This window comes from Geotrypetes seraphini, chromosome 8 (assembly GCF_902459505.1).
Source record: "Geotrypetes seraphini chromosome 8, aGeoSer1.1, whole genome shotgun sequence".
NCBI lineage: Eukaryota > Metazoa > Chordata > Amphibia > Gymnophiona > Dermophiidae > Geotrypetes > Geotrypetes seraphini.
Window position 1 is genome coordinate 41,001,815 of NC_047091.1, and position 26,805 is coordinate 41,028,619.

Below are 26,805 nucleotides of genomic sequence, written 5' to 3' on the forward strand. Positions count from 1 at the left end.
ACAAACAGAAGGTCCGTCAAGCCCAGAATCCTGTTTCCAACAGTGGCCCCAGCTAGGTTCCAAGTACCTAGGCTAGATCCTTTATGCTGCTTATGCTGACTAAGCAGTGGATTTTCCCAAGTCGTCTCTCCCCCCCAATGTGTCCGAATCTATGTCTCCTCCGCCCGCCCCCCGCCCCCCCGTAACAGCGGGTCCAGTCACATCTCTCCTCCCCCCCCCGGTCCTCGATCTGTAGTGAGCCGCTGCAGCCGGGCTCACGGCTAATCGAGGACCGCGGGAGGAGGGTGGCGAGATGTCGTCGGACCCACAGACAGAAAAAGAAAGGAGGGAGGGAGCCTGAGAGAGCAAAATTTTAAAAACAACAAAACAAAACGGCTTTTTGTATTGCTTCTATCAAAGGTCCGACAACAAACGTAGATTGTAGCCGCCATGGTACCAACGTCCTTTTAGCGGCAAACAGAAGAAGCAAAAGCCCATCTGGTATCTCTCCTTCGCTTTCAAATCCAAACCTCCCGCATCTTTTTTCGACCTTTGGCCGCGCTTCGCCCTGCTAGGAAACAGGAAGTTGCGTCAGAAGGGGGTGAGGTGTAAGACCAGAAAACGGCGGAAGTAGCGCTAGACTTCAGGTAAGACTTTAGAGTTTGAAGGGAGAGATAACGCTAAAGACGTGTCTGTTCGTGAACGGGCAGAAATGGCAGCCCACCGGGAAGGGGGGCCGGTCGCTGTGACGAGGGCGGTCACGTAATGTGTCTTGGGATCTGTCTTTGAGAAACACGTTGATGCTGGCGTGTGTCAATGCAGGTGATGGCAAAAGGAGGACGACGGGCCCTTCGAGGATATCCACCAGGTTGTGAATCGCTCCCTACGACTCGGTCCACACTGAGCTGGGGATTGGGAAGACTCTCTCGGCTGCGTAGCCTGCCACTGCTTCTGGCCATTGTAACGGTGGTGGTGATAATCTTCTGGCTTTTCTTTGCACTAGAGAGTGGTGGCGGCATAGACGGCAACGTTGGTAAGCATCAGGTAAGATGGGGGTGTGGGAAACGGAAGGCTTGGGATACAAAAAAAATGGCGGTTGACGAGACCGAAGGAATCGGGTAGTGCTGTAGAAATAGTAGTAGTACTACGGCAGTTGTAAAATAACATCGCTTGGAGGTGAGAGAGCAGGAAACTGTGGTGGAAGAGGCTCCGGGAAGATGAACAGGAGAACATGGGAAAGAGAGAAGAGGAGGTCAGAGTCAAAGTGGGTGAGGCAGAACTGACAAAGAAGTGAGGAAAGACCCAGCGCAAAAGAGAAACTGAAAGGGTAGGGCCTTAAGTCAATGTATATGAGAACATAGGTAAAACTGAATTCTCTGGCTCTTATGTCCACTTTAAATGCCCTAAAACAGCTTGTTTTTGCTGATTTGCTCTTGTAAGAGTAGGAGCTAGTTTTTAGGTGCTGAGTACTCCCCCCCCCCCCCCCCTCACCAGTACTGAGTGACCTCTTTCATTTTTGTACACGGAGAGATCATTTGGCATTGTTTGGTACCTATGATTGTATTCATTGGGATCCTATGGCAAACAAGATCCCTTGGGTTTGTGCATTGGAACAAATTAACACTTTAAAAAAAAAAAAAATCTGCTGGCTACATTTTTGTTTGTTTTCCCTCCTTTACAGTCCTTTGCTACAGAAGTGGATAAAACCAGTATCTGGAGAAGATCCACAGGATCCTACTAGATCTTCAAAATCTATTTTTTTTATCCATTTTCCCAGTAAGTGAAAAGTTATTCTGATGCACATATCCAACAAAGCCTCTGGATCTCAACCGGTGCAGTCAAAGCAAAAACCAGCTGATCTGGCCTTTAAACAGCATATGCTAGCAGGTCTCTTTTTTTTTTTTTTTTTTTTTTTATCCACTCCATATAACTGTGATCAACAAGAACTGAGGAACGGAAGGAAGAAGCCTAGGCCTGAAGGATAAAAAAATCTTTATTTGGATTAAGAGCCCACATTTTCATTGTAAGGCCAAATCAATTTATATTCAGATAAAGTAATTTTCTACTCCAGAGTGAAAAGCCTTGGCCACAGTAGGATTTGAACCCTGGATTCTCTGGTTTTCAGTCTGTCATTCTGACAGCTAGACCAGCGGTCTCAAACACGCGGCCCACGGGCCGCATGTGGCTCTCCAGGTTTTATTTGCGGCCCGCGGTCTGGAGGCAATCATTCTCTTCCTTTTGGAGCAGCAGCCGGCTCGTTCGTTCAAAGCTGCAGGTTGGCGGCTCCTTGCGCTATCCACTCCTGCATCGGAAGCCTCTCTGATGTCACAACATCAGAGGCTTCAGACGCAGGCACGGATCTCGCAAGGAGCCGCCACCCGTGGCTTTGAACGAACGAGCCGGCCAGACACGCTGCTGCTCCAGTGGCGTACCAAGGGGGGGGCGGTCCACTGTTCTCCCAAGAGTGCGGCTCGCGGCTCGTCTAGAGCAGTGGTGCCCAACCTGCTTCCCTTCCCTTCTCACTGCTGCCATCGGGGATCAGGCTGGCACCGTGTTCTTTGATCTCCCTGCTTCTCTTCCCTGTGGGGCCAACCAACTCTCGTGGCCCAACGTCAATTCTGACGTCGAGAGGACGTTCTGGCTAGCCAATCGCTGCCTGGCTGCCCAGAACGTCCTTTCCGACGTTAGAATTGACGTCGGGCGGCAAGAGTTGGTCGGCCCCGTGCAGAAGAGAAGCAGGAAGATCTCGGCCTGTTCCTGATAGCAGCAGCGGCAGCAGCCTATTCCGCAGCGGCGGTGGCATGGGGGAGGGCAGGAAGGAAGAAAGAAAGAAAGAAGGTGGGGTGGGGACAGGGAGCCAGAAAAAAAAAAGCAAAAAATGGGGCATGGACTCAGAGAAAGACAGACATAGAGAAAGAAAGAAAAAGTTGGGGGAGGGAATGAGGTCTGGAGGAGAGGAAGCATACAGGAGGCTGAAAGAAGGGAAGAAGTATTGGATGCACAGTCAGAAGAATAAAGTGCAACCAGAGACTGATGAAATTACCAAAGGTAGGAAAATGATTTTATTTTCAATTTAGTGATTGAAATGTGCCAGTTTTGAGAAAGAAAAGATATTGAACTTTAAATGTGAGTGCTGCAGAAAAAAATAGAGTACTTGGTGGGCCGCAGAAACACTATGTCTTATTAAAGAAATGACAATTTTGCATGAGGTAAAACTCTTTATAGTTTATATATTTTTCCTTTTAACTGTTAAAGGAAAGTTTTATAAACTATAAAGAGTTTTACCTCATGCAAAATTGTCATTTCTTTAATAAGACATTAACTGTTTTTTCTGCGGCCCTTCAAGTACCTACAAATCCAAAATGTGGCCCAGCAAAGGGTTTGAGTTTGAGACCACTGAGCTAGACTGTTCCTCCACTCTTGATATGCTTGCATTAAGTAAAGATACTTCAAGAAGTTTTCTGACATGACTCTAAAGTCCCGATGCTCAAAGCTCCAACAGCACAGTATTAAATATCTTGCTGGGAGTGATTTTTTTTTTTTTTTTAATCTGGTGATGCTTAGCACAATAACATGCAAATTATATGCATGCTATTTGTACAGAGCAGCCCCTTTAAAAGGGGAAGGAACTGTACCTGGTGCCTGCTCAGAAGAGCACATCACTAGTCACAACTCCTCCCCATCCCTCTCTCTGTATCAGCTCCATCCATTTTCCTCCCTCTCAGCTCCCTTTTTTGTTGCTGCTGTCACTGCTGCTCTCCCTCCTGCCAGCTCATCTTGATCATGGCTCCAGGGCTATGATCAGCTGAGCTAGCAGGGGAGTCCTCAATTAGCTGAGCCTTCAGCTCTCCCCAAAACCGCTGATCAGCAGTTTCAGGGCTTCCCTAGCCACTTAACTGATCAGGGCTCCAGAGCCTTGATCAGCTGAGTGACGAGGAAAGCAGGGGCTGACTGCTTAGCTGTGGGTTGTTTGGGGTGGAGGGAGGGTGCAGCTGTTCTGCATGTGTTTTGTGAGTGGACAACACATGAACAATAGCTGCCAGCAACTCCAGAGCTGCTGGAAAAATGTCATTGTAGATGGGGGGGGCATTCCCTTTTATGCATCACAAGGAAAGCTCATTAGAATACTAATGAGCTCCTTGTAATGCATTTGCATAGGATTGTTGATCCTTTATCAATACTTCATGAGTATTTTTAAGGGTATTAATTTCTTGGTTGATATTCATTAAAGAAGTCTTGGAATCTAACATTTCTGTTTGCAAGTTCTTTATATCTGTCCCTTGAACTTTCATTTTATCTTCCAACTGCTGAAAACGGGGATTAATTAATGTAGGCATAGTAGCCCCAAGGTCCCAAATAGATTCTAGTGTTACCTCCTTGGGTTTCTGAACCGGCAGCAAGCAAAGTGTAGGCAAATGAACCCCTCCATTTTCCTGCTTTCCATCCATGTTGTTTCCCTGGATCTTCTCACCCCCATGCTGGATCTCGACTTCAGAGCTCAATTCTGGACTACCCACCAAAGATAGGGCATCCAGCTCAACTCTGCCTTCTATGGTCTCTCCAGCCTCCTGGACTTGCAGCAGCTGATTCCTTTCAAAATGGTGCTCTGAGGGCATGGGGGCGGAGCCCTAGCGTCGGGGTTCAGTGTTATGTCTAATCCCAAAGAGAACGCTGCGGGTCCACTTGCTTGCGACGTCTCCAGCAGGAGCGTCTCTGAGGCTGACAACGAGGTAACTTGCATCCAGCGAAGGAGTTGTTCTATGTTACCGAACCCAGTCGAAGAGGAGCTCCGCGAGGCCCCAGTAGAGCTCTTCTCTCTCCAGTTCAGCATCATTCCAAACGAGGTAAATTGATAGCTGCAAAAATTCAATAGATAGCTCCAAGCCGTGCCTCACAGCCCGATCAGTCAGCAGCCATTTTGGATCTTTATTATTAAGACTTACTTGACAATTGCTGGACCATTCTTCAAACTGCAAAGGACTTCTTGCCTGGATAAAAGATGGATGTTAGGGGTCCCAGGCATTTCAACCAGCATTGTTCTATTGATGTTCCTGTTCTGTGTCCTTTATCACATGGTGGCTATGGGGTTAAAGTTTATCTTTTGACTAATCTCTGCCCTTCCCTTTCATGATGAATGACACATCACTGACTGGCACCCTATTCTTTTGTTTCAGGTCAGCCATACATCCAAAAGTATTTCTGCTAGTCAGGTCAATCACTTGGTGTCCCAGGTAAACCTCCAGCATCTTTGGACATCCCTTCTTAAACCTATGCTGGTTGAGAGATACCCAGGAACCCCAGGGAGTAAAAGAACACGAGAGGTGAGTGAGTCAGACTCAAGAGCAGTGACTTTTTTGGGAGGAGGAAAGGATGATATGCTTTTAAGGCAGTGTTTCACCACCTTTTCTGCCTGAAGTATGCCTAGCCAGCCCAGTTTTTAGGATTACCACAGTGGGGAGACACCGTATACAAATTTATGCATCTTCAGTATATGCAAATTTGTCTCGTACACCATCATGGTAATCCTAAATACCTGACTGGTTAGGTATGCCTCCTGGGGTGGATTGAAAAACACTTTTATCCCAGGACAAGCAGGCAGCATATTCTTAACGCATGGGTGACGTCACCGACGGAGCCCTCGGTACGGACCTTTTTTAACTAGAAAGTTCTAGTTGGCCGCACCGCGCGTGCGCGAGTGCCTTCCCGCCCGACGGAGGAGTGCGTGGTCCCCAGTTTCTTCGTTTCCGCGGAGCGAAGAAGACGCGTGTATTTTTCAACGGCCGTTGAAATCACTTTTTGCCTTCCCGCTCGCGCTTTTTTTCCTAATTTTTCTTCTTTTTTGCCTTCGGGTTTCTTTTTCTTTGATTTGTAAAAAAAACAAAAAAAAAACTTAGCTTTTTTTCCCCTCTTTTTCGATTTTGCCCCGGCGGGGCCTGTTGCCATTATACAGGCCTCGGGGTTCGATTTTGCGGAGGCTGTTTTCCCCTTCATGCCCCCGCAGGTCGGTTTTAAGAAGTGCCAGCGGTGTGCACGCCCGATCTCCCTCACTGACCCACACAATTGGTGTTTACAGTGTTTGGGTCCGGAGCATCGGGCGGACTCCTGCACCCGCTGTGCCACTCTTAAAAAGCGGACGCTTAAAAACCGACAAATTCAACAAACTCTTTTGTTCGGCACCGGGTCGACGATGGACTCCTCGGCATCGACAGCGGTGCCACAGAAATCGGCACCGTCTACTTCGACACCGCCCGACCCCACATCGGCGTCTCTGGCGCCAGGTAAGCCGGCTAAGAAGCCTCCCTCTTCCCTCGAGCGCCCTCCAACCACGGTGGCGACACCGACCTTGCCGGCCTCGCGCCGACCCCGCAAGCGCTCCGCCCCGATTTCGGTGAGTGCCTCATCATCGGCCTCCTCATCGCCGGGGCGTGGAGCGGCATCTAAGGAACCGAAGCAAAAGAAAGCGGTTCCGATGCCACCCCTAGATGACCGTATTTCGGCCATCTTACAAGTTCAACTCCAGGAACAGTTGCAGCGACAGCTCGAGCACCTGTTGCCCACTATCCTGGCACCGCTCCTTTCGGTACCAGACCGGCCCGAGCCCCGTACCGAACTCCCGGTATCCACCCCATCGGTACCTATCAACACCTCCATGCCGATTCTTTCGGCGGAGCAACTTCATGCCCATCCGGTGGTTCACTCCCATACCACGACGGATCCTCCTCGGGACCGGGCAGGACACCATACTTCCCAGGACCGGGATCGACGTCGGTCCTCTTCTCCCGGTACCGTTTCAGTGCGCTCTGGAAAATCTTTATCCAAGACTCGCCATACTGCACCTTCCACCCCGGTGTCTAGACATGCACCAGAGGTCCGGGACCCTGACTTATGGGAAGAGTCCCCTCCCGGTACCGAGGAGGATCCCTCCTCATCTGATGAGGATCCATCGGCACCCGATGCCACCTCCAAACCGGAGCAGTCCTCCTTTTCAAAGTTCCTCAGGGAGATGTCTGCAGCCTTATCCCTTCCTCTGGAATCCGACTCTAAAAAATCTCAAGCCTTCCTGGAGGCTTTAGATTTTGAACAACCTCCTAAGGAGTTCCTCAAGCTCCCAGTACATGACATCCTACGGGAGAACCCCCTTACGGTACCGGGGGCCCCCCGTAAACTGGACAACCTCTATCGTGTCATCCCTATTCCAGGGTTTGACAAGTCTCAATTGCCCCATGAGTCCCTTCTTGTTGAGTCCACCTTAAAAAAGACTCAGGGCTCCAGTGTCTATGCCTCTACCCCTCCTGGCAGAGAGGGTAAGACCATGGACAAGTTTGGCAAGAGGCTCTACCAGAACGCCATGCTGGCCAACAGGGCGAACAATTATTCATTCCATTTTTCATTTTATATGAAACATTTGGTCCAACAGCTGTCCGCCCTCCAAAAATACCTGCCGGAGCGCAAGGTTCCACTCTTTCAGCAGCACATCTCTGGCCTCCTTCAATTGCGAAAATTTATGGTCCGCTCGATATACGATTCCTTCGAGCTCACCTCCCGTGCCTCTGCCATGGCCGTAGCCATGCGCCGCCTGGCCTGGCTGAGAGTCTCAGACTTGGACATCAATCACCAGGATCGTCTGGCCAATGCCCCCTGTCTCGGGGATGAACTTTTTGGAGAGTCCCTGGATTCCACCACCCAGAAACTCTCAGCCCATGAAACCAGGTGGGACACCCTGATTAAGCCGAAGAAAAAGGCTCCACCTGCCCGACCTTATCGACCTCAATCCTCTTATCAGCGCAGGTTCTCAGCCAGGCCACTCAATCCGCCTTCTCAACAACCTCGGCGGCCCCGTCAGCAACAACACCATGCCCAGGCTCGTTCTCAGGCCAATCAACCCAACAAGCCTCTTCCACCTGTAAAGCCGTCTCAGCCCTTTTGACTCTTCTCTCCAGGGCATAGCCAGTCTTCCACCTTCGCTACCTCTTCCACAACCAATCGGAGGTCGTCTCAGCATATTCTCCAGCCGTTGGGAGGTCATCACATCGGACCAGTGGGTCCTCAACATCATCCGCCACGGCTACTCTCTCAACTTCCAGACTCTTCCACCGGACAACCCTCCCGTAGAGTCTGCTTCACACTCATCTCAAACCCCCCTCCTCCTGAGGGAGGTTCAATCCCTCCTCCTTCTCAATGCCATCGAAGAAGTACCTCCAGAACAAAGGGGTCAGGGATTCTACTCCCGCTACTTCCTGGTACCCAAAAAGACGGGAGACCTCCGTCCCATTCTCGATCTCAGGGACCTCAACAAGTGTCTGGTCAAGGAGAAGTTCAGAATGCTCTCCCTTGCCACGCTCTACCCCCTTCTTTCTCAACACGACTGGCTATGTTCCCTGGACCTCAAGGAGGCCTACACTCATCTCCATCAATCCGACGTCTCGCCGCTACCTGCGTTTCCAGGTACTGCACCGTCACTATCAGTACAAGGTGCTACCGTTTGGCCTCGCTTCCTCACCCAGGGTATTCACCAAGTGCCTTATAGTAGTAGCGGCCTTCCTCAGGTCTCACAACCTCCAGGTGTTCCCCTACTTGGACGATTGGTTGGTGAAAGCACCTACATCTCAACTTGTGCTACAGGCTACTCATCACACCATCTCTCTCCTCCACCTCCTGGGGTTCGAGATCAACTACCCCAAGTCGCATCTACTTCCCACCCAGCGACTTCAATTCATCGGAGCTGTTCTAGACACCACACTAATGAGGGCTTTTCTTCCCTCCGATCGTCAGTGGACTCTGCTCCATCTCTGTCGTCAGGTGCTCAAACATCCCTCCATTCCTGCTCGACAGATGATGGTCCTTCTGGGGCACATGGCCTCGACAGTACATGTCCTTCCTCTGGCACGTCTCCACCTCCGCACACCTCAATGGACTCTCGCCAACCAATGGTCACAGACTACGGATCTTCTTTCTCATCCCATCTTTGTGACATCATCTCTTCAGCAATCTCTCCAATGGTGGTTGAACTCCTCAAATCTTTCCAGGGGTCTGCTCTTTCATCTACCCCCTCACTCTATGGTCATCACCACGGATACATCCCCCTATGCGTGGGGAGCTCACCTAGGAGATCTCCGCACCCAGGGGCTTTGGACCCCACAGGAGCGTCGACATCACATCAATTTCCTGGAACTCAGAGCCATGTTCTACGCCCTCAAGGCTTTCCAACATCTTCTCTGTCCCCAGGTTCTCCTGTGCACAGACAATCAAGTCGCCATGTACTACATAAACAAGCAAGGCGGCACCGGATCTCGCCCCCTTTGTTTGGAGGCTCTACGCATCTGGACCTGGGCCACGGCCCGCAATCTCTTCCTCAAGGCTGTCTATATCCAGGGCGAACAGAACTCCCTGGCCGACAATCTCAGCCGCATCCTTCAACCTCACGAGTGGACGCTGGACCCTCCAACTCTACACTCCATCTTTGCTCGCTGGGGCACTCCGCAGGTGGACCTCTTTGCAGCACCTCACAATCATCAGCTGCCCCAGTTCTGTTCCAGACTCTTCTCTCCTCACCGTCTGGCCCCGGATGCATTCCTGCTCGATTGGAGGGATCGGTTCCTGTATGCCTTCCTTCCACTTCCTCTGATGTTGCGGACCTTGTCCAAACTCCACAAGGACAACGCCACCATTATTCTCATTGCCCCTCGGTGGCCTCGTCAACACTGGTTCTCCCTCCTGCTCCAACTCAGCTCCAGGGAGCCCATTCCTCTTCCTGTGTTTCCTACTCTACTTACGCAGCAGCATCAATCTCTACTGCATCCCAATCTGTCTTCGCTCCACCTGACAGCTTGGTTTCTCTCGGGCTGACCTCTCCAGAGAATCTATCTCAGTCGGTCCGCCTCATATTGGACGCCTCCAGGAAACCGGCCACCCTCCAATGTTACCATCAGAAATGGACCAGGTTCTCCTCGTGGTGTCTCCGGCATCATCATGAACCCACCTCTTTAGCGGTGGAATCTGTATTGGAATATTTGCTCTCGCTGTCCAATGCTGGCCTCAAATCTACCTCCATCAGAGTCCACCTCAGTGCCATCACTGCGTTTCATGAGCCTATCCTCGGAAAACCCTTCACGGCTCATCCTCTGGTTTCTAGGTTCATGAGAGGTCTCTTCAATATCAAGCCGCCTCTTAAGCCTCCTACTGTCGTCTGGGACCTGAATGTGGTTTTATCAGCTCTCATGAAACCTCCGTTTGAGCCTCTTGCCACAACTTCGCTCAAGCTTCTTACCTGGAAGGTGCTGTTCCTAATTGCCATCACCTCTGCCAGGAGGGTTAGCGAACTGCATGCACTGGTCGCCGATCCACCTTTCACTGTTTTTCACCATGACAAGGTCGTTCTGCGAACCCATCCTAAATTCCTTCCCAAGGTGGTCTCGGCTTTTCACCTCAACCAGTCCATTGTGTTGCCCGTCTTCTTCCCTAAACCTCATTCGCATCCTGGGGAACAGGCGTTGCACACGCTGGATTGTAAGCGTGCCCTTGCATACTACCTTGATCGTACCAGGGCTCACCGCGCATCCCCTCAGCTCTTTTTGTCCTTCGATCCTAACCGTCTAGATCGTCCTGTCTCCAAACGGACGCTTTCTAATTGGCTTGCTGCCTGTATTGCGTTCTGTTATGCTCGGGCCGGTCTCTCACTGGAAGGTGCTGTCACGGCCCACAGAGTCCGAGCTATGGCTGCTTCTGTGGCTTTCCTCCGTTCCACGCTCACTACTGTCTGGATGCCTTCTCCAGACGGGATGGACACTTCGGCCAATCTGTGTTACAAAATTTATTTTCATAATGGCCAACCATCCCCCCTCCCTCTTTGTTAGCTTGGAGGTCACCCATGCGTTAAGAATATGCTGCCTGCTTGTCCTGGGATAAAGCACAGTTACTTACCGTAACAGGTGTTATCCAGGGACAGCAGGCAGATATTCTTACGTCCCACCCACCTCCCCGGGTTGGCTTCTTAGCTGGCTTATCCTAACTGGGGACCACGCACTCCTCCGTCGGGCGGGAAGGCACTCGCGCACGCGCGGTGCGGCCAACTAGAACTTTCTAGTTAAAAAAGGTCCGTACCGAGGGCTCCGTCGGTGACGTCACCCATGTGTTAAGAATATCTGCCTGCTGTCCCTGGATAACACCTGTTACGGTAAGTAACTGTGCTTTACAGAAGCGGATGTCTAGGTGCAATTACCTGGTTTGTAGAAGTCTCCTCATAGTAACATAGTAGATGACAGCAGATAAAGACCCGAATGGTTCATCCAGTCTGCCCAACCTGATTCAATTTAAATTTTTTTTTATTTTTTATTTTTTTTATTTTTTCTACTTAGCTATTTCCAGGCAAGAATCCAAAGCTTTACCCGGTGCTGTGCTTGGGTTCCAACTGCCGAAATCTCTGTTAAGACTTACTCCAGCCCATCTACACCCTCCCAGCCATTGAAGCCCTCCCCTGCCCATCCTCCACCAAACGGCCATACACAGACACAGACCGTGCAAGTCTGCCCAGTAACTGGCCTAGTTCAATATTTAATATTATTTTCTGATTCTAAATCTTCTGTGTTCATCCCACGCTTCTTTGAACTCAGTCACAGTTTTACTCTCCACCACCTCTCTCGGGAGTGCATTCCAGGCATCCACTACCCTCTCCGTAAAGTAGAACTTCCTAACATTGCCCCTGAATCTACCACCCCTCAACCTCAAATTAAGTCCTCTGGTTTTACCATTTTCCTTTCTCTGGAAAAGATTTTGTTCTACGTTAATACCCTTCAAGTATTTGAACGTCTCTCCTTTCCTCTAGGGTATACATATTCAGGGCTTCCAGTCTCTCCTCATATGTCTTCTGGCACAAGCCTCCTATCATTTTCGTCGCCCTCCTCTGGACCGCCTCAAATCTTCTTACGTCTTTCGCCAGATACGGTCTCCAAAACTGAACAGAATACTCCAAGTGGGGCCTCACCAATGACCTGTACAGGGGCATCAACACCTTCTTCCTTCTACTGACTACGCCTCTCTTTATACAGCCCAGCATCCTTCTGGCAGCAGCCACTGCCTTGTCACACTGTTTTTTCGCCTTTAGATCTTCGGACACTATAACCCCAAGGTCCCTCTCCCCGTCCGTGCATATCAGCTTCTCTCCTCCCAGCATATACAGTTCCTTCCTATTATTAATCCCCAAATGCATTACTCTGCATTTCTTTGCATTGAATTTTAGTTGCCAGGCATTAGACCATTCCTCTAACTTTTGCAGATCTTTTTTCATATTTTCCACTCCCTCTTCGGTGTCTACTCTGTTACAAATCTTGGTATCATCTGCAAAAAGGCATACTTTTCCTTCTAACCCTTCAGCAATGTCACTCACAAACATATTGAACAGGATTGGCCCCAGCACTGAACCCTGAGGGACTCCACCTTTCCTTCCTAAACAAATTTCTGGGCAAAGAAAAGTTTTGAATGCTCTCTCTTCCAACTCTGTATCCCCTGATAATAATAATAATAACTTTATTCTTATATACCGCCAACAATCTTGCGACTTCTAGGCGGTTTACAATGAAGAGAAACTGTACAGACAGCGAATTACAGAGTATAGCATTGAACATCTAGTGATAGTAACAGGAGAGTTACAGGGCTGTGTATTACGGGTCAGGGCGATTGGTTATGCTCCCTAGATCTCAAAGAGGCTTATACTCGTATCCCAATTCATCCAGCCTCTCACAGATTCCTAAAATTTCAGGTGGGAAATCTTCATCTTCAGTACCGAGTCCTTCCTTTTGGACTCGCCTCATCTCCCAGGGTCTCCACAAAATGCCTGGTAGTGGTGGCGGTCCTTCTCCAGGATTTTCTACTGTGAACACAGAACAGAAGTATTTGTTTAGCACATTTCCTCCCTTATAATCACAATGTATAAAACAAGAACCAGCAAGATATAACTTAGATTTTGAACATCTAATAAATGTAAACCACTTTGATTGTACCACAAAAAGGCAGTATATAAAATCATATCAATTATCCATATATAAAACATTGAGTTACCAAATACCTCTGCATATCTTTCTAATTCCTATTCTGCTGTGTTCCTCAGTTCATAGTGAATCAGTTGAGCAAACAAAGTGCTGATTGGAGGGTGGAGCTTGACACCTTTGAGGACAAGACTCCATTTGGCTCCTTGACTTTCTCCAATGTTGTTGCAACGCTGGACCCCAAAGCACCACAGCGTCTGGTCCTTGCCTGCCATTATGACTCCAAATACTTCTCTCGTGATGAGCAAGGGCGAGAATTTGTTGGCGCTACAGACTCAGCAGTGCCATGTGCCATAATACTGGAAGTGGTATCTGCACTGGACCAGGAGCTGTTGCGAAGCAAGAAACAGGTAGAATAAATAAGTTATTTTCACTGACTGCCTATCCATCAGTAGCCTCTTCATTCTACCCACTGAACTATAACAATCCAGTTGCTCTCAAGTCTCATTCATTGTTAGCCTGTCTAGGAAAGTATCATCTTAACAAGCTGGAAAGCATTGCAGTTCTCAACATTAATTTTTCTCCTTTTTGTTTCTTTCTCTTGTTTTATTTGCTGCTGTGCCCCCCCCCCTCCCCTGCGCCTTTAGGGGTCAGAGAAGACCCTACAGTTGCTTTTCTTTGATGGAGAAGAAGCCTTCAAGGAGTGGAGTGACACAGACTCCCTGTATGGATCACGGCACCTAGCTGAGCACATGGCCAAGACGAAGCATCAGCTTGGAGCCTTCTATGGTACTGAGATCCAGGCAATGGTGAGTATATAGCCTCTGTCCCAATCTGTAGCAAAATCAGCAAGCGAGTGGGGAGGAAAGTCCAGGCACTGGCATATATGAGGGAGAGGAGAGTTGAGATAGCTAGAATTGGGGTGAGGTTATGGCAGCAGAATCTTGTCAGGAGCACTCCATGCAAATGTACATCCCCATATGAGCACATTCTGGGGTATGCTGTGGTACCCACTTTTATCCCAGGACAAGCAGGCAGCATAGTCTCACGTATGAGTGACGTCACTGAAGGAGCCCCGGAACGAGCCACTTTAAGAGTTTAAAAAGTTTGCGATAACCCGAACCGCACAAGTGCCTTACTGCCTGATGAGGGTGCACGGTCCTTCGGCTTTTTAGTTTCCGCGGAGCTAAGAAGTCGCGTTTCAACGGCTGTTGAAAAATTTTTCTTTTCGCTGCCTTCCTGCTCGCAATTTTCTGACTTTTTAGTCAGTTTTTTCTTTTCTTTCATTTTTAGTTTATTAAAAAAAAAAACCCTAAACATTTATAGTTTGTTTATTTTTTCTTTTACCGTTGTCGGTTTGGCTTGGTGGGGCCTTATGGGTTGCCATACTGTGTTCTCCCCACCTTACGACTGTTTTTCCATTCAGGTTTTTCCTGCTCCATTTTCATCCCAGCGGTTGATTTGCTGGGCTTCACCGACATCCGTCAGTGGTTCTCGCAATGTCGGGATCTCGGCCTTGCCATTTTCTTCTTCCCCTGCTCTTCCCCTCACAAGCGCATTTTCATGCGGGTTCTTCTGGAGCAGTTTCCCTTCAGCGCCATCAGGAATTCGGCACCTGTCGATGTCAGTAACCCGGTGCCAGCGCACTTTCCGGCACCGCTCTTCCAGCCTGCTTTGATCCTACTTAGGTAAGTTGGCTCGCAAGTTTTCTCCTTTGGGCTTCAGGTCATTTTAGCAGTGAGCCTAATCCTGCCGACCTTTGTCATTGTACCAATGAGTCAAGTCCTGCCGACCTCAGTACGGGCATACTCATCTTGGAAGCTTGGAGCGACACAATGGTACTGTTCATAGGCCAATGGTACCGGTATTTTTTTATTTCCTGCTGTGCTCCACTTCTGATGTGTGCCTTGTTGCCGAGATTTTCATCTTTGGAGCTTAGCCCCACACCGATGGTACTGGTGTTTTCTTCTTCAGCCGACATGTTCAGCTGTATTTTCAGTTGTTCATGTCAACACCTATGTCGACATAAAAACATAAGAATTGCAGCTACTGGGTCAGACCAGTGGTCCATCGTGCCCAACAGTTCGCTCACGCGGCGGCCCTCTGGTCAAAGAACAGCACCCTAACTGAGACTAGCCCTACTTGAGTACGTTCTGGTTCAGCAGGAACTTGTCTAATTTTGTCTTGAATCCCCGGAGGGTGTTTTCCCCTATGACAGACTCCGGAAGAAAGTTCCATTTTCTACCACTCTGGGTGAAGAAGAACTTCCTTACGTTCATATGGAATCTATCCCCTTTCAATTTTAAAGAGTGCCTTCTCGTTCTCCCTACCTTGGAGAGGATGAACAACCTGTCCTTATCTACTAAGTCTATTCCCTTCGGTACCTTGAATGTTTCGATCATGTCCCCTCTCAATCTCCTCTGTTTGAGGGAGAAAAGGCCCAGTTTCTCTAATCTTTCACTGTATGGCAACTCCTCCAGCCCCTTAACCATCTTAGTTGCTCTTCTCTGGACCCTTTCGAGTAGTACCATGTCCTTCTTCATGTACAGCAACCAGTGCTGGACGCAGTACTCAAGGTGAAGGTGCACCATGGCTTGGTACAGCGGCATGATAAAATTCTCCGATCTGTTTGTGATCTCCTTCTTTTTCATTCCTAGCATTCTCCTTCTTTTTCATTCCTAGCATTCTGTTTGTCCTTTTCACCGGCGCCACACATTGCGTGGTCGGCTTCATCGACTTGTCGATCATAACTCCCAAATCTCTTTCCTGGGAGGTCTCTCCAAGTACCGCCCCGGACATCCTGTATTCGTGCATGAGATTTTTGTTACCTACCTGCATGACTTTACACTTATCCACGTTGAACCTCATCTGCCATGTTGATGCCCATTACTTGAGCCTGATTATGTCACATTGCAGATCTTCGCAATTCCCCTGTGTCTTCACTACTCTGAATAACTTCATATCGTCCGCAAATTAATCACCTCGCTCATCATGCCAATATCCAGATCGACATGTTCAGCTGTATTTTCAGTTGTTCATGCTGACGTCCATGTCAACACCATTTCTCCTGGTGCCAATCCGATCTGAGTTCTTGACACCGGTAGCACTTTCAAGGGAGTCGTCTACGATTCCGATGAATCATATGAAGTGACACAGGTCTTCCTTAACGTTGTCGGTGTCGATCCGATCTGGGAAGGCCTTGCAGTCATTAAACTGTTTTCAGCCTTCGATACAAAATCCATGACATCGATTCTGTATAGTTTGGGATTGAATCTCTGAGAGAGGGGTTTTTGTGAACAAGACCCCATATCTCTCTGAAGCGGTGGGTTTTTTCACCACATGCTTCTCTTTTCATTTCAGTAGGGTTAACAATTTGTTTTTTCATGATTCCCTAGAGGTACGTCTGAACCTTGTGCCATTCCCTTGGAAGCTGTCTTTGTAAAGTCATTCCCTTGACTAAGGACTTTTATATTCCTTGACCTATAGTTAACTACTCAAGGATTTTTTGATTCCTTTTCTTAATATCTGACGGGGAATTTTTTGCTATGCCTTTCGAAACACTGATGATGTTTCAAAGATCCCCTACTGGTGGAGTCACTAGGGTTTAGGCCTCTGTCTTTCTGGGCAGAGTGGGCTAGACTAGGGAACGGTTAGCCAAATAGGCTTGCCAGATTCCTTATTGTCTATATCACCCAGTGCCTTTTTTTACTTGGCATACATTTTTTCACACATTCCACGTTGCCATGTTCCACTTTACCTGCCTGCATGTACAGTATTTGTGTTTTTCAGCACAGTATCTGGTTTTCAGCGCCTCTTTTCTGTTCCCACCAGACCTGGTCTGGCTTAGAGTGTCTGACATCACCCACCAGGACAGGCTAGTATATACGCCTAGTTGGGGGATGACCTTTTTGGTGTTTCCATTGCCACGCTGGGACATGGCCTACTCAGCAGTTCTCTGTTCACTACACCAGGTGAGCCTCTGGTCACGTCCAAGTAGCAGCCTTCACCTTCATCTCCATTTTCTTTTCTGCGAAGATTTGCGGTAAAATTTTTTTCCTGTATTCATCAACGTCAACTTTCTACATTGGGACTGTCTTCAGTTCCTCATGCATCGCTGAGAGTTCATCTCCTTAGCTCTCTCGGGTTTTCTTCATAGGACAGGTTTCTATACTCAATGTTTTCACCCTGCTCTCAGTACTTTTTTACAAGGTGTGTTTTGGATTCTGCAGTCCTTCCCCCTTTTATTCTTCTGCTTATTGTCATTGAAGGGTTCTCTTCGGTTACTGGAGTCAAGGATTTTGATCCCATTTGTACTTGATTCCCAAGTATATGGGAGGACTGAGCTTTTTCCGGGATCTCATCATTTTTTTTGTCAAGAGGTTCTTCAGGACTTGTTTCTCCTCATTCAGACCTAATGGCTATGCTTTCTGGCTTTCAAGGAAGTTTCTATATTCCAATCCTTACGGCTTCTCGAATATACTTTTGAGTTCAACTCGGCCATTGCCATTACAAGTGTAGGGTTCTTCCCTTTGGACTGACTAGAGTATTCATGAAGTGTCTGCTTGGGATGGCCGTATCTATCCAATTACATGGCCTTCAGGTCTTTTCTTTTTCTGAACGTCTGGTTCAACAAGACTGTTTCTTCTCGGGAAGTGGTCTAAGCTACATCTAAGACCATCTTCTTTCTTCTGTTTCTGTGCTTTGAAATTCAATTCCCCATAATCACGTCTGTCATTCATTGGGGCAATCCTAGACACCACTCTCATGCGAGCGTTTCTTCCTCTAGATCGTCTTCAGACTCTCATCTGTCTGTGTCAGCAGTTGCTTCCTTTTCCAACCATTTTTGCCAGACACATGATGGTTCTTCTGGGCTACAGGGCTTCCATTGTTCCTGTTCTACCACGGGTAGAACTACATTTTTGTACTCCTCAGTGGATTATTGCTTCCCAGTGGTCTCGGGCGACGGATAGTCTCTCAAAGCATTATATCGTGACATCATCTCATCTTCAGTGCTTCACTTATGGATAATCTCCTCTAATCTATCCAGAGGTCCCTTTTTTTTGTTTGTCCCTCCTTTCATGGTTATCACGACTGATGTATCTTTTTACACTCGGGGTCTTTGGACCGTCAAGTAATGGAAAATTTCACATCAATTTCCTAGACCTTAGAGTGATGTTTTATGCCCTCAAGGTTTTTCATCATCTGCTCTGCCCTCAAGTCCTCCTCCTTTGCACAGATAATCAACTAACAATGTACTACATAACCAAGCAAGGAGGCGCGGGCTTTCTCCTGTTGTGTTAGGAGGCCCAGCATATCTGGACTTGGGCGACAGCTTGCAATCTGCTCTTGCTGCCTGTCTGCATTCATGGAGAGCAGAATTCCTTAGCACACAACCTCAGCAAAATTCTGCAATAAATGGACTCTCAACTGTACAATTTTCCAGTCCATCAATGGGGCACCCCACAAGTGCACTTGTTGCGACTCTGCACAATCACCAGTTGCCCCAGTTTTGCTCCAGACTTTATTCCCTTCTCCGTCTGGCAGCAGATGCTTTTCTCTTGGATTGGATGGGCATGTTTCTATTTGCATTACTTCCACTTCTTCTCCTGTTGCGCATTTTATTCAAGCTCAAGAGAGAAGTAGCCACCATACTTCTCTTACTTTATGGTGGCCCAGGCAACATGGGTTCTCCCTTCTCCTTCAACTCAGTTTCAGGGAATCCTTCCCTCTTCTGATATTTCCTACTTGGTTCACTCCGACTCAGAAACCTTGACAGTTTGGTTTTTCTCGGGCTGCGTCCTTTTCAGGAAACCAGCCACTCAACAACGTTACCATTAAAAGTGGTCTAGGTTTTTCTTCCTGGTGTCTTTATATTCATATTCCACCTTCATAGACAGTGGACTTGATCTTAGATTATTTTCTTCTTTTATTTGTCTCGAGTCTATATTTCTCAGACTTATTTTAAGTGCTCTTACAGATTTTTCTTTGTCAGTTGAGGGTCTTCCTCTTACTGCTTATCCTCTGGTTTCCAGATTCATGACAGGGTTTTTTTTAATGTGTAACCTCTCCTTATGCCTTTCCCTGTCATTTTGAGCTGTAGCTTTTTCCACTTGATTTCCAGGCTTATAATAGGATTTATTTTCCATGTTAAACGATCTCTACAGTCTCCTCCTGTCGTCTGGGTCCTTCCTGTAGTTCTTTCTAGTTTGTTGCAGCCATCATTTGTACCAATGGCCATAGCTGCTCTTGAGTTTCTTGCCTGGAAAGTGGTCGTCCTTATTACTCTCACCTCTGCCACAGGATCAGTGAGTTACAAGCATTAGTAACAGATTCATCTTTCAGTTTTTCATCATGACAAGGTGGTTCTGCGTACACGTCCAAAGTCTCTTTTCAAGTTGTCACTTTTCATCTCACTCGGCAATTTTTTTGCCTGTGTTTTTTCCTAAGCCACATTCTCCTACTGGAGAATTTGCTTTGTATACTTTGGACTGTAAGCGGGCTTTGGTCTTCTACATTGATCGATCAAAGCCTCAACGACTTTCTCCCTAACTTTTCTTTTGACTCAAACAAGTTAGGGCATTCTATCTTCATGAGAACAATTTCCAACTGGCTGGCTGCCTGCATCTCGTTCTGCTATGCTCAGACTGCTCTGGCACAGGACAATCATGTCCCAGCCCAGAGAGTTAGATTTCTAGCAGCTTTTGTTGTTTTTCCTTAGATCTACACCATTGAGAAACTCTGTAAAGCTGCCACCTAGTCCTCAGTTCATACCTTCAGTTCTCACTACTGTCTGGATTTTTTTTCTGCAGACAGGATGAACACTTCGGCCAATCTGTATTTTATAATATATTTTCTTGGGCCAACACTCTCACCATCCCATCTCCGTTAGCTTGGAGGTCACCCATACGTGAGAATATGCTGCTTGCTTGTCCTGGAACAAACAAGAAACACAGGATATGCATATAGTACAGTTACTTACCATAACAGGTGTGTTATCCAGGGACAGCAGGCAGATATTCTCACAATCCACCCACCTCCTCGGGTTGGCTTCTTAGCTGGCGTATCTTAACTGAAGGACCGCGCACCCTCATCGGGGGGAAAGGCACTTGCGCATGCGCGGTTTGGGCTATCGCAAACTTTATAAACTTTAAAAGTGGTCCGTACCGGGGCTCCGTCGGTGACGTTGCCCATACGTGAGAATATTTGCCTGCTATCCCTGGATACATCTGTTATCCCAGGAAAAGCAGGCAGGCTATTCTCACATATGGGTGACATCCTCAGCGGAGCCCGGATGCGGAAGCTCGCAAGCAGACTTGCTTGAAGAAACTCGAAGTTTCGAGTCGACTGCACCATGCATGCGCGAGTGCCTTCCTGCCTAGCGTAGGGCGCGTCTCCTCAGTTCTGGGTTTTCTGCGGAGCTGAGAAGTCCGTCTTTGACTCTCTGCGTTTTACTTCGTTACTTTGTGCCTTCTCAGAACCGCGGTTTGTCTTTTTTTTTTCTTCACGAATCGCTGTTAATATTTTATTTCTAGTTTAAAAAATATTTTTTCAATCTTCCATCCGACTGCTGGGGCAGGCCGCTCGGCCGCAGCCCAAAGGCTTTGATTTTGCGGCGGCCGTTTTTCCTTCTATGTCCCAGCCAGTAACGGGCTTCAAGAAGTGTAGCCAGTGCCAGTGTGCGATTTCCCTTACGGACCCACAGGCAAAGCCTCAATCACCTCCCGGACTTCCTCAAGGGTGATAGGTAATGAAAGCTGAATGGCCTCTCCCCCAGTCAGAGCGGGCAGCTGTACCCTATCAAGAAATCACTCTATCTCTCCAACTGACAAATCATCAGCTTGGCCATAAAGAGAAGCATAATAGTCCCGAAACTCACGCCCAATTTCCATGGAGCCAGTAACCCGAAGACCCTCACCAGTTCTTATTGCGGGTATAAAATTACAATAAACCCTTTTTTTAAGTTTGTGGGCCAAAAGACGGCTTGATTTATTGCCAAATTCAAAAAAGGTTTGCTGGGCCACCTGCAAAGCCCTCCTTATCTCCTCTAATTCCAAAGCCTTAAGCTGAATTCGGAGTGCCTGCAACCTTTCTCGTTCCTGGTGCGTTAATTCCATACGTTTCTCCTTCATCTCCAAAACCTGAATCTCCCCTCGAAGCCGGCGTTCCACACCCTCCTTCACTCTACACTCTCGCGCAGTCAAGCCTATCACCCTACCCCTAATTACTGCTTTAAAAGCTTCCCACAACAGCCCTGGCGAAATCTCATCAAGATCATTAAACTCTAAATATTCCATCATAGCATTGCCCAGCCATTCGACATTCGCATGATCTAGCAAAAGTCCATCGGGAAAACGCCAAGGCGGATGTGGGCGCCTTTCTCCACTCTGCTCCAAAATTAAAAGCACTGGGGAGTGATCAGATAACGTGCTTGATTCAATACAACAGTGCCTCAAGCGCAACACTAACCCCTCTTCACCCAGCCACAAATCTATCCTAGAGGACGAATTATGCACAGAAGAAAAATAAGTATAATCCCTCACTGTTGGATTAGCTTTCCGCCAAAGATCACACAAATCCCAATGATGCAAAAGAGCTCATAAACTCTTCCTCTCCATCTTCCCATAGAGAACACCTGATGCAGAATTATCCACCAAGGGATCCAAATTGAGATTGAAATCCCCACCAATCACTAACGTCCCTTCTACACAAGTCTGAATTCGCGCCTCTAGCCTGCTAAAAAAGCATCCTTGATGTTCATTGGGAGCATAGACATTGACCAGTGTATACCAGTCCCCATCAAGTTGGGCCACCAAGATTAAATAGCGACCTTCCCCATCCCGAATGACACGCTTGCACACTGTGTGTACCGTACTCGCAATCAAGATCCCCACCCCCTTACTTTTCGTATCAGCCTTATTAGAGGCTAAATACTCCTGAAAAATAAATGTTCATGGTGTGATCGAAGATGCGTCTCTTGTAAAAAAAAGGACCTGAGGGCGCAATCGCCGCGCCTCCCTAAATAAAAGCCACCGCTTATATGCTACATTTAGGCCTCGCACATTCAAAGTGAGGAGTCTAAACTCTTGAATGGACATCAATCCGTACTAGCACCCATAACCGCTCAGAATGCCAAAGAACCCCACCTGAACCATCCCCAGAGGACTCCCCACTCCACATCAGCCACCCAAAAACATAACAACTTCCATTATTCCCTCCCCACCCCAAACCCTTCCCCTCCTCCTCCCATCCCTCAAATCCCCCATACACCATACCCAAGCCTATCCCCAACGGAAAGACCAAGGTCCAAGGAAGAAGAAAGAGCTACCGCAAACCCTTCTCATATAATACCCAAGATTCCCAACACTCCCAAACATCCACATCCAACCCCCTCCCAATGCACCCCTTCCTCCAAAAGCAGAGTAATCCAGCAACAACACAATCGCAAATCAAACCCCAACAGGAGAATCTCCAAATGAAACCACTCCCCACCAATCAAAACACACATGAAAAATTCCAGGACAGCCCCCCAACAAAATCCCCTCCCACCAGCATAACAGACCCAAAACATTACATAAACACACTCCCCATCAAACCCTCATATCAAAAAATAACCATAACCCCAGAAATAAACCAGACCCCAATCACAGCTCCAGGACCCCGTCGATAGTCCAAAAAATAAGGATGATAACATCCAAATCCAGCCTCCTCATGACCAAACAAAAAGAAGCAAAAAGTGTCAGGGTCCCGTACCCGAACTAGCCGCTGCACCCGGTGAATTCCTAGTGAGGCGACCCCCCCTATCCGGGCCATCCGTTGCCAGCGGGGTCGCTGAGGACGTTCTCCTGACACAGGCGCCTGTCCAGGCCGACTACTGGATGATGGTACCTCTCCAGAGAACTGAACAGAAGGGAAAATCTGAGCTGCATCCTCCAATGATCGCACTGTACGTAATCTTCCTTCCAGATAGAACAGCAACGCAAATGGATGTCGCCAACGATATTTGATAGATCGCTCCCGCAAATAGCGAAGTACTGGACGTAACTCCGCTCGCCGTCTCAAGGTCACTGCAGCCAAATCTTGATATAACTCAATGTCAAAGGAGTCCAATTTCAGATTAGGCTGCGCCCGTGCTGCTCGCATGACCGCCTCTTTAGTTTTAAAGTCCGCAAAGCAAGCTATTATGTCACAGGGTTTGTTCCCCCTGGGGGCCATCAATGCTCTATGTGCTCGTTCCAGGTGAATAGCATCAGGAGCCATGACCACCGTATCTGTTGACAGGAGCATGCTGGCCACCTGCTGCACCACCCTCTCACTATTAGCATATTCCGCCATCTCCGGCACACCCCGAATCCGCAAGTTAGAGCAGCGCCCACGATTCTCCAAGTCCTCCAACTTGTCAAGCACAAAGGTATGGTGAGCAAGTAGATCTTTAGTTTTAGTATCCAATTCCAGCAAATGCTCCTGATGTTGTTCAAGGCCCTCCTCCGTCTCAGCCACCCTATGACCCAACTCCGCAATCTCACCTTTCAGGTCTGTTGCCAGGGTCGACAGTTCTGTACGAACAGATTTAATATCAGTATGAATGTCCTGGAGCATTAACTTTAATTCTGTCAAAGACTCCACCGCCGAGGGCTGTCCCGCCTCTCCAGCTGTTACAGAGAGTACCTCTATGGGCCCCGCTGCACTCTCTTCCTCCACAGCCGCCATTTTGTGCACACCCTCACCAGTCGGGAGAAAAGAGTAATCCTGCAAAGTTCTCTTCGGCTGTCCCGCCATCAACAAAGAGGATGTGCTGCTCGTCACTTACTGGGTCCGAAGCCACTATTTCAGGGGCAAAACACGGAACGAAAGCGCCGGGAAAATGCTAATTTATCGTCGGGGCTAGCGGAGCACCCACCTTAGCCGACCATTCGTGTCGGTGACGTCACTTCCTCCTTCGGCAATGACCTCTTTGATGAATCTATCGAGGCAGCCACCAAGAAATTGTCTGAACATGAAAAATCCTTTGCTTCTATTGTCAGACATAAGCCAAAGCCAGCTCCTGCGAAGCCTTCATGCCCTGCTCCTATTTACCAGACGCGTTTTGCTCCAAGGACGGCTCCTTACAATCGCCCTCCTCCTAAGAAACAGCAGCCTCAGAAGCAACAAAAATCTCAATCTTCTGCTGCACCTAAGGCTACTCAGCCTTTTTGACTGTTTAATTCAGAGCATAACCTCCTCCGTTCTGACTCTGACTTCTTTTCCCCCTATAGGAGGTCGTCTCCATCATTTTTACCACTGATGGATGACAATTACATCTGACCTCTGGGTACTGACCATCATCAAGGAAGGATACTCTCTTCATTTCACTCAGGTTCCACTAGAGCTTCCTCCAAGAGAGTATCCTTCCAGTCCATCCCAGACCGCCCTTCTTCTTCAGGAAGCTCAAGCTCTGCTTCATCTCCATGCCATCGAACCAGTTCCTTTGGAACAGCAGAACAGGGGGTTTTACAACCGTTACTTCCTTGTTCCGAAGAAGACAGGCGATCTGCGGCTCATTCTGGATCTCAGGGCTCTGAACCAATTTTTGGTCAAGGAAAAATTTTGTATGTTATCCCTGGCATCCCTTTATCACAACTGGTTATGCTCTCTGGATCTCAAGGCCTACACTCATATTCCCATTCATCCGGCCTCCCGTCAATACCTCAGATTTCGGGTGGGGAATCTGCATTTTAAATACAGAGTGCTACCCTTTGGCCTCATCTCCCAGGGTGTTCACCAAGTGCCTGGTAGTGGTAGCAGCAGCTCTACGGAACCATGGTCTTCAGGTATTTCCCTACCTCGACGACTGGCTCATCAAATATTCAACATCTAAGGGGGTTATTGTAGCGACCCAATGGACTACCTGGTTCCTACAAAGTTTGGGATTCGAAATCAACTTTCCCAAATCTCAACTTCAGCCCTCACAGAATCTACAATTCTTCGGAGCTGTTTTGGATACTATCCAACTAAGAGCATTCCTTCCACAACAACGTCTGGATTCTCTACTTCAACTCTGCTGTGCAGTGTCTTCCCGCTCTTCCATCTCAGCGAGACACATGATGGTACTACTAGGTCACATGGCCTCCACAGTACACGTGACTCCTTTTGCCAGACTTCACCTCATAATCCCTCAGTGGACCCTGGCATTTCAATGGACTTAGGTTTGCGACCCACTTTCTCAACACATACAGTCACTCCTGCTTTGAAGCAGTCACTCCGTTGGTGGATATTCTCTTCCAATCTCTCCAGAGGTTTGCTTTTTCAAACACCCCCTCATCAGAATGTCCTCACGACAGATTCTTCGACCTATGCTTGGGGCGCTCATCTCGATGTTCTCCATACACAAGGCCACTGGACCAGTACAGATCGTCAGTGTCGCATAAATCTGTTGGAACTAAGAACGATTTTCAAGGCTCTCAACGCTTTTCAACATCTTCACAACTGTCAACCAGGCCACCATGTATTATGTCAACAAACAGGGAGGGATGGGATCTGCCTCCCTTTGCCAAGAAGCTCTGAAGGTTTGGGACTGGGCAATCTGCCACTACACCTTCCTCAAAGCTGTCTAAATCCAAGGGGTGAACAATTACTTGGCGGACACCTTGAGTTGTCTTCTGCCTCTTCATCACATTTTTTTACAGTGGGGAACCCCTCAGATAGACCTCTTTGCGGCTCCCCACAACAACAAACTGCCTCAGTTCTGCTCTAGGATATACTCTCCTCATCGCCTCGAGGCAGATGCTTTTCTTCTGGAATGGACGAATCTCTTCCTATATGCATTCCCTCCATTCCCTCTCATTCTCAAGACTCTGGTCAAATTGAAGAATGATCATGCCACCATGATTCTGATTGCTCCTCGGTGGCCGAGACAACCTTGGTATTCTCTTCTACTTCAACTCAGCAGCAGGGAGACATACCTTCTACCAGTTTTTCCATCTTTGCTTACACAGAGTTAGGGATCTCTGCTTCATCCCAACCTGCAGTCTCTACACCAGGGGTGTCCAATGTCGGTCCTCGAGGGCCGCAGTCCAGTCGGATTTTCAGGATTTCCCCAATGAATATACATGAGGTCTATTTGCATGCACTGCTTTCATTGTATGCTAATAGATCTCATGCATATTCATTGGGGAAATCCTGAAAACCCGACTGGATTGCGGCCCTCGAGGACCGACATTGGACACCCCTGCTCTACACCTTACAGCTTGGTACCTCTCAAATGACTCCTCTTCAGTTTTCTCAATCTGTAAGAGACATTTTAGAGGCTTCTAGGAAACCTACCACTAGACAATGCTATCGCCAAATATGGACTAGATTTTCTACGTGGTGTTTTTCTCATGATAAGGAGCCTCAACATTCCTACATATCTTCTGTTTTGGATTATCTTTTGCACTTATCCACTTCTGGCCTCAAGTCTACATCGATCCAAGTCCATCTCAGTGCAGTTGCGGCTTTCCATCAGCCTATTGAAGGGAAACCCCTCTGCTCATCCGGTGGTTTCCAGATTCATGAAAGGACTTTTCAATGTCAAACCTCCTCTCAAACCGCCTCCTGTGGTTTGGGACCTCAATGTTGTCCTTGCTCAACTGATGAAGCCTCCATTTGAACCAATTGACAAGGCTCATCTGAAGTATCTCACTTGGAAAGTGGTGTTTCTCATTGCCCTCACTTCTTCTCGAAGAGTCAGTGAGCTGCAAGCTTTAGTTGCTGATCCACCTTTCAACGTGTTTCATCATGACAAAGTGGTCCTTCGTACTCATCCTAAATTCCTCCCTAAAGTGGTATCGGAATTTCATCTCAACCAATCCATTGTTCTTCCAGTGTTCTT

At 48.0% G+C, this 26,805-nt stretch overlaps 1 protein-coding gene across 4 annotated transcripts in view; it reads left to right on the forward strand.

Moving 5' to 3' along the window:
• The first annotated feature begins 277 nt into the window (after positions 1 to 277).
• The window catches only part of QPCTL (glutaminyl-peptide cyclotransferase like), a 44,109-nt gene continuing 17,581 nt past the window's right edge, over positions 278 to 26,805 (forward strand). The window contains exons 1-5 of one of the 4 annotated variants that reach the window (XM_033955754.1): positions 278 to 626; positions 802 to 1,023; positions 5,154 to 5,300; positions 13,082 to 13,369; positions 13,607 to 13,768. In XM_033955754.1, coding sequence (XP_033811645.1) covers positions 805 to 1,023; positions 5,154 to 5,300; positions 13,082 to 13,369; positions 13,607 to 13,768 — 816 coding nt within the window. In that variant the 5' untranslated portion in view covers positions 278 to 626; positions 802 to 804. The other 3 variants (XM_033955756.1, XM_033955753.1, XM_033955755.1) reach the window with 3 other exon arrangements.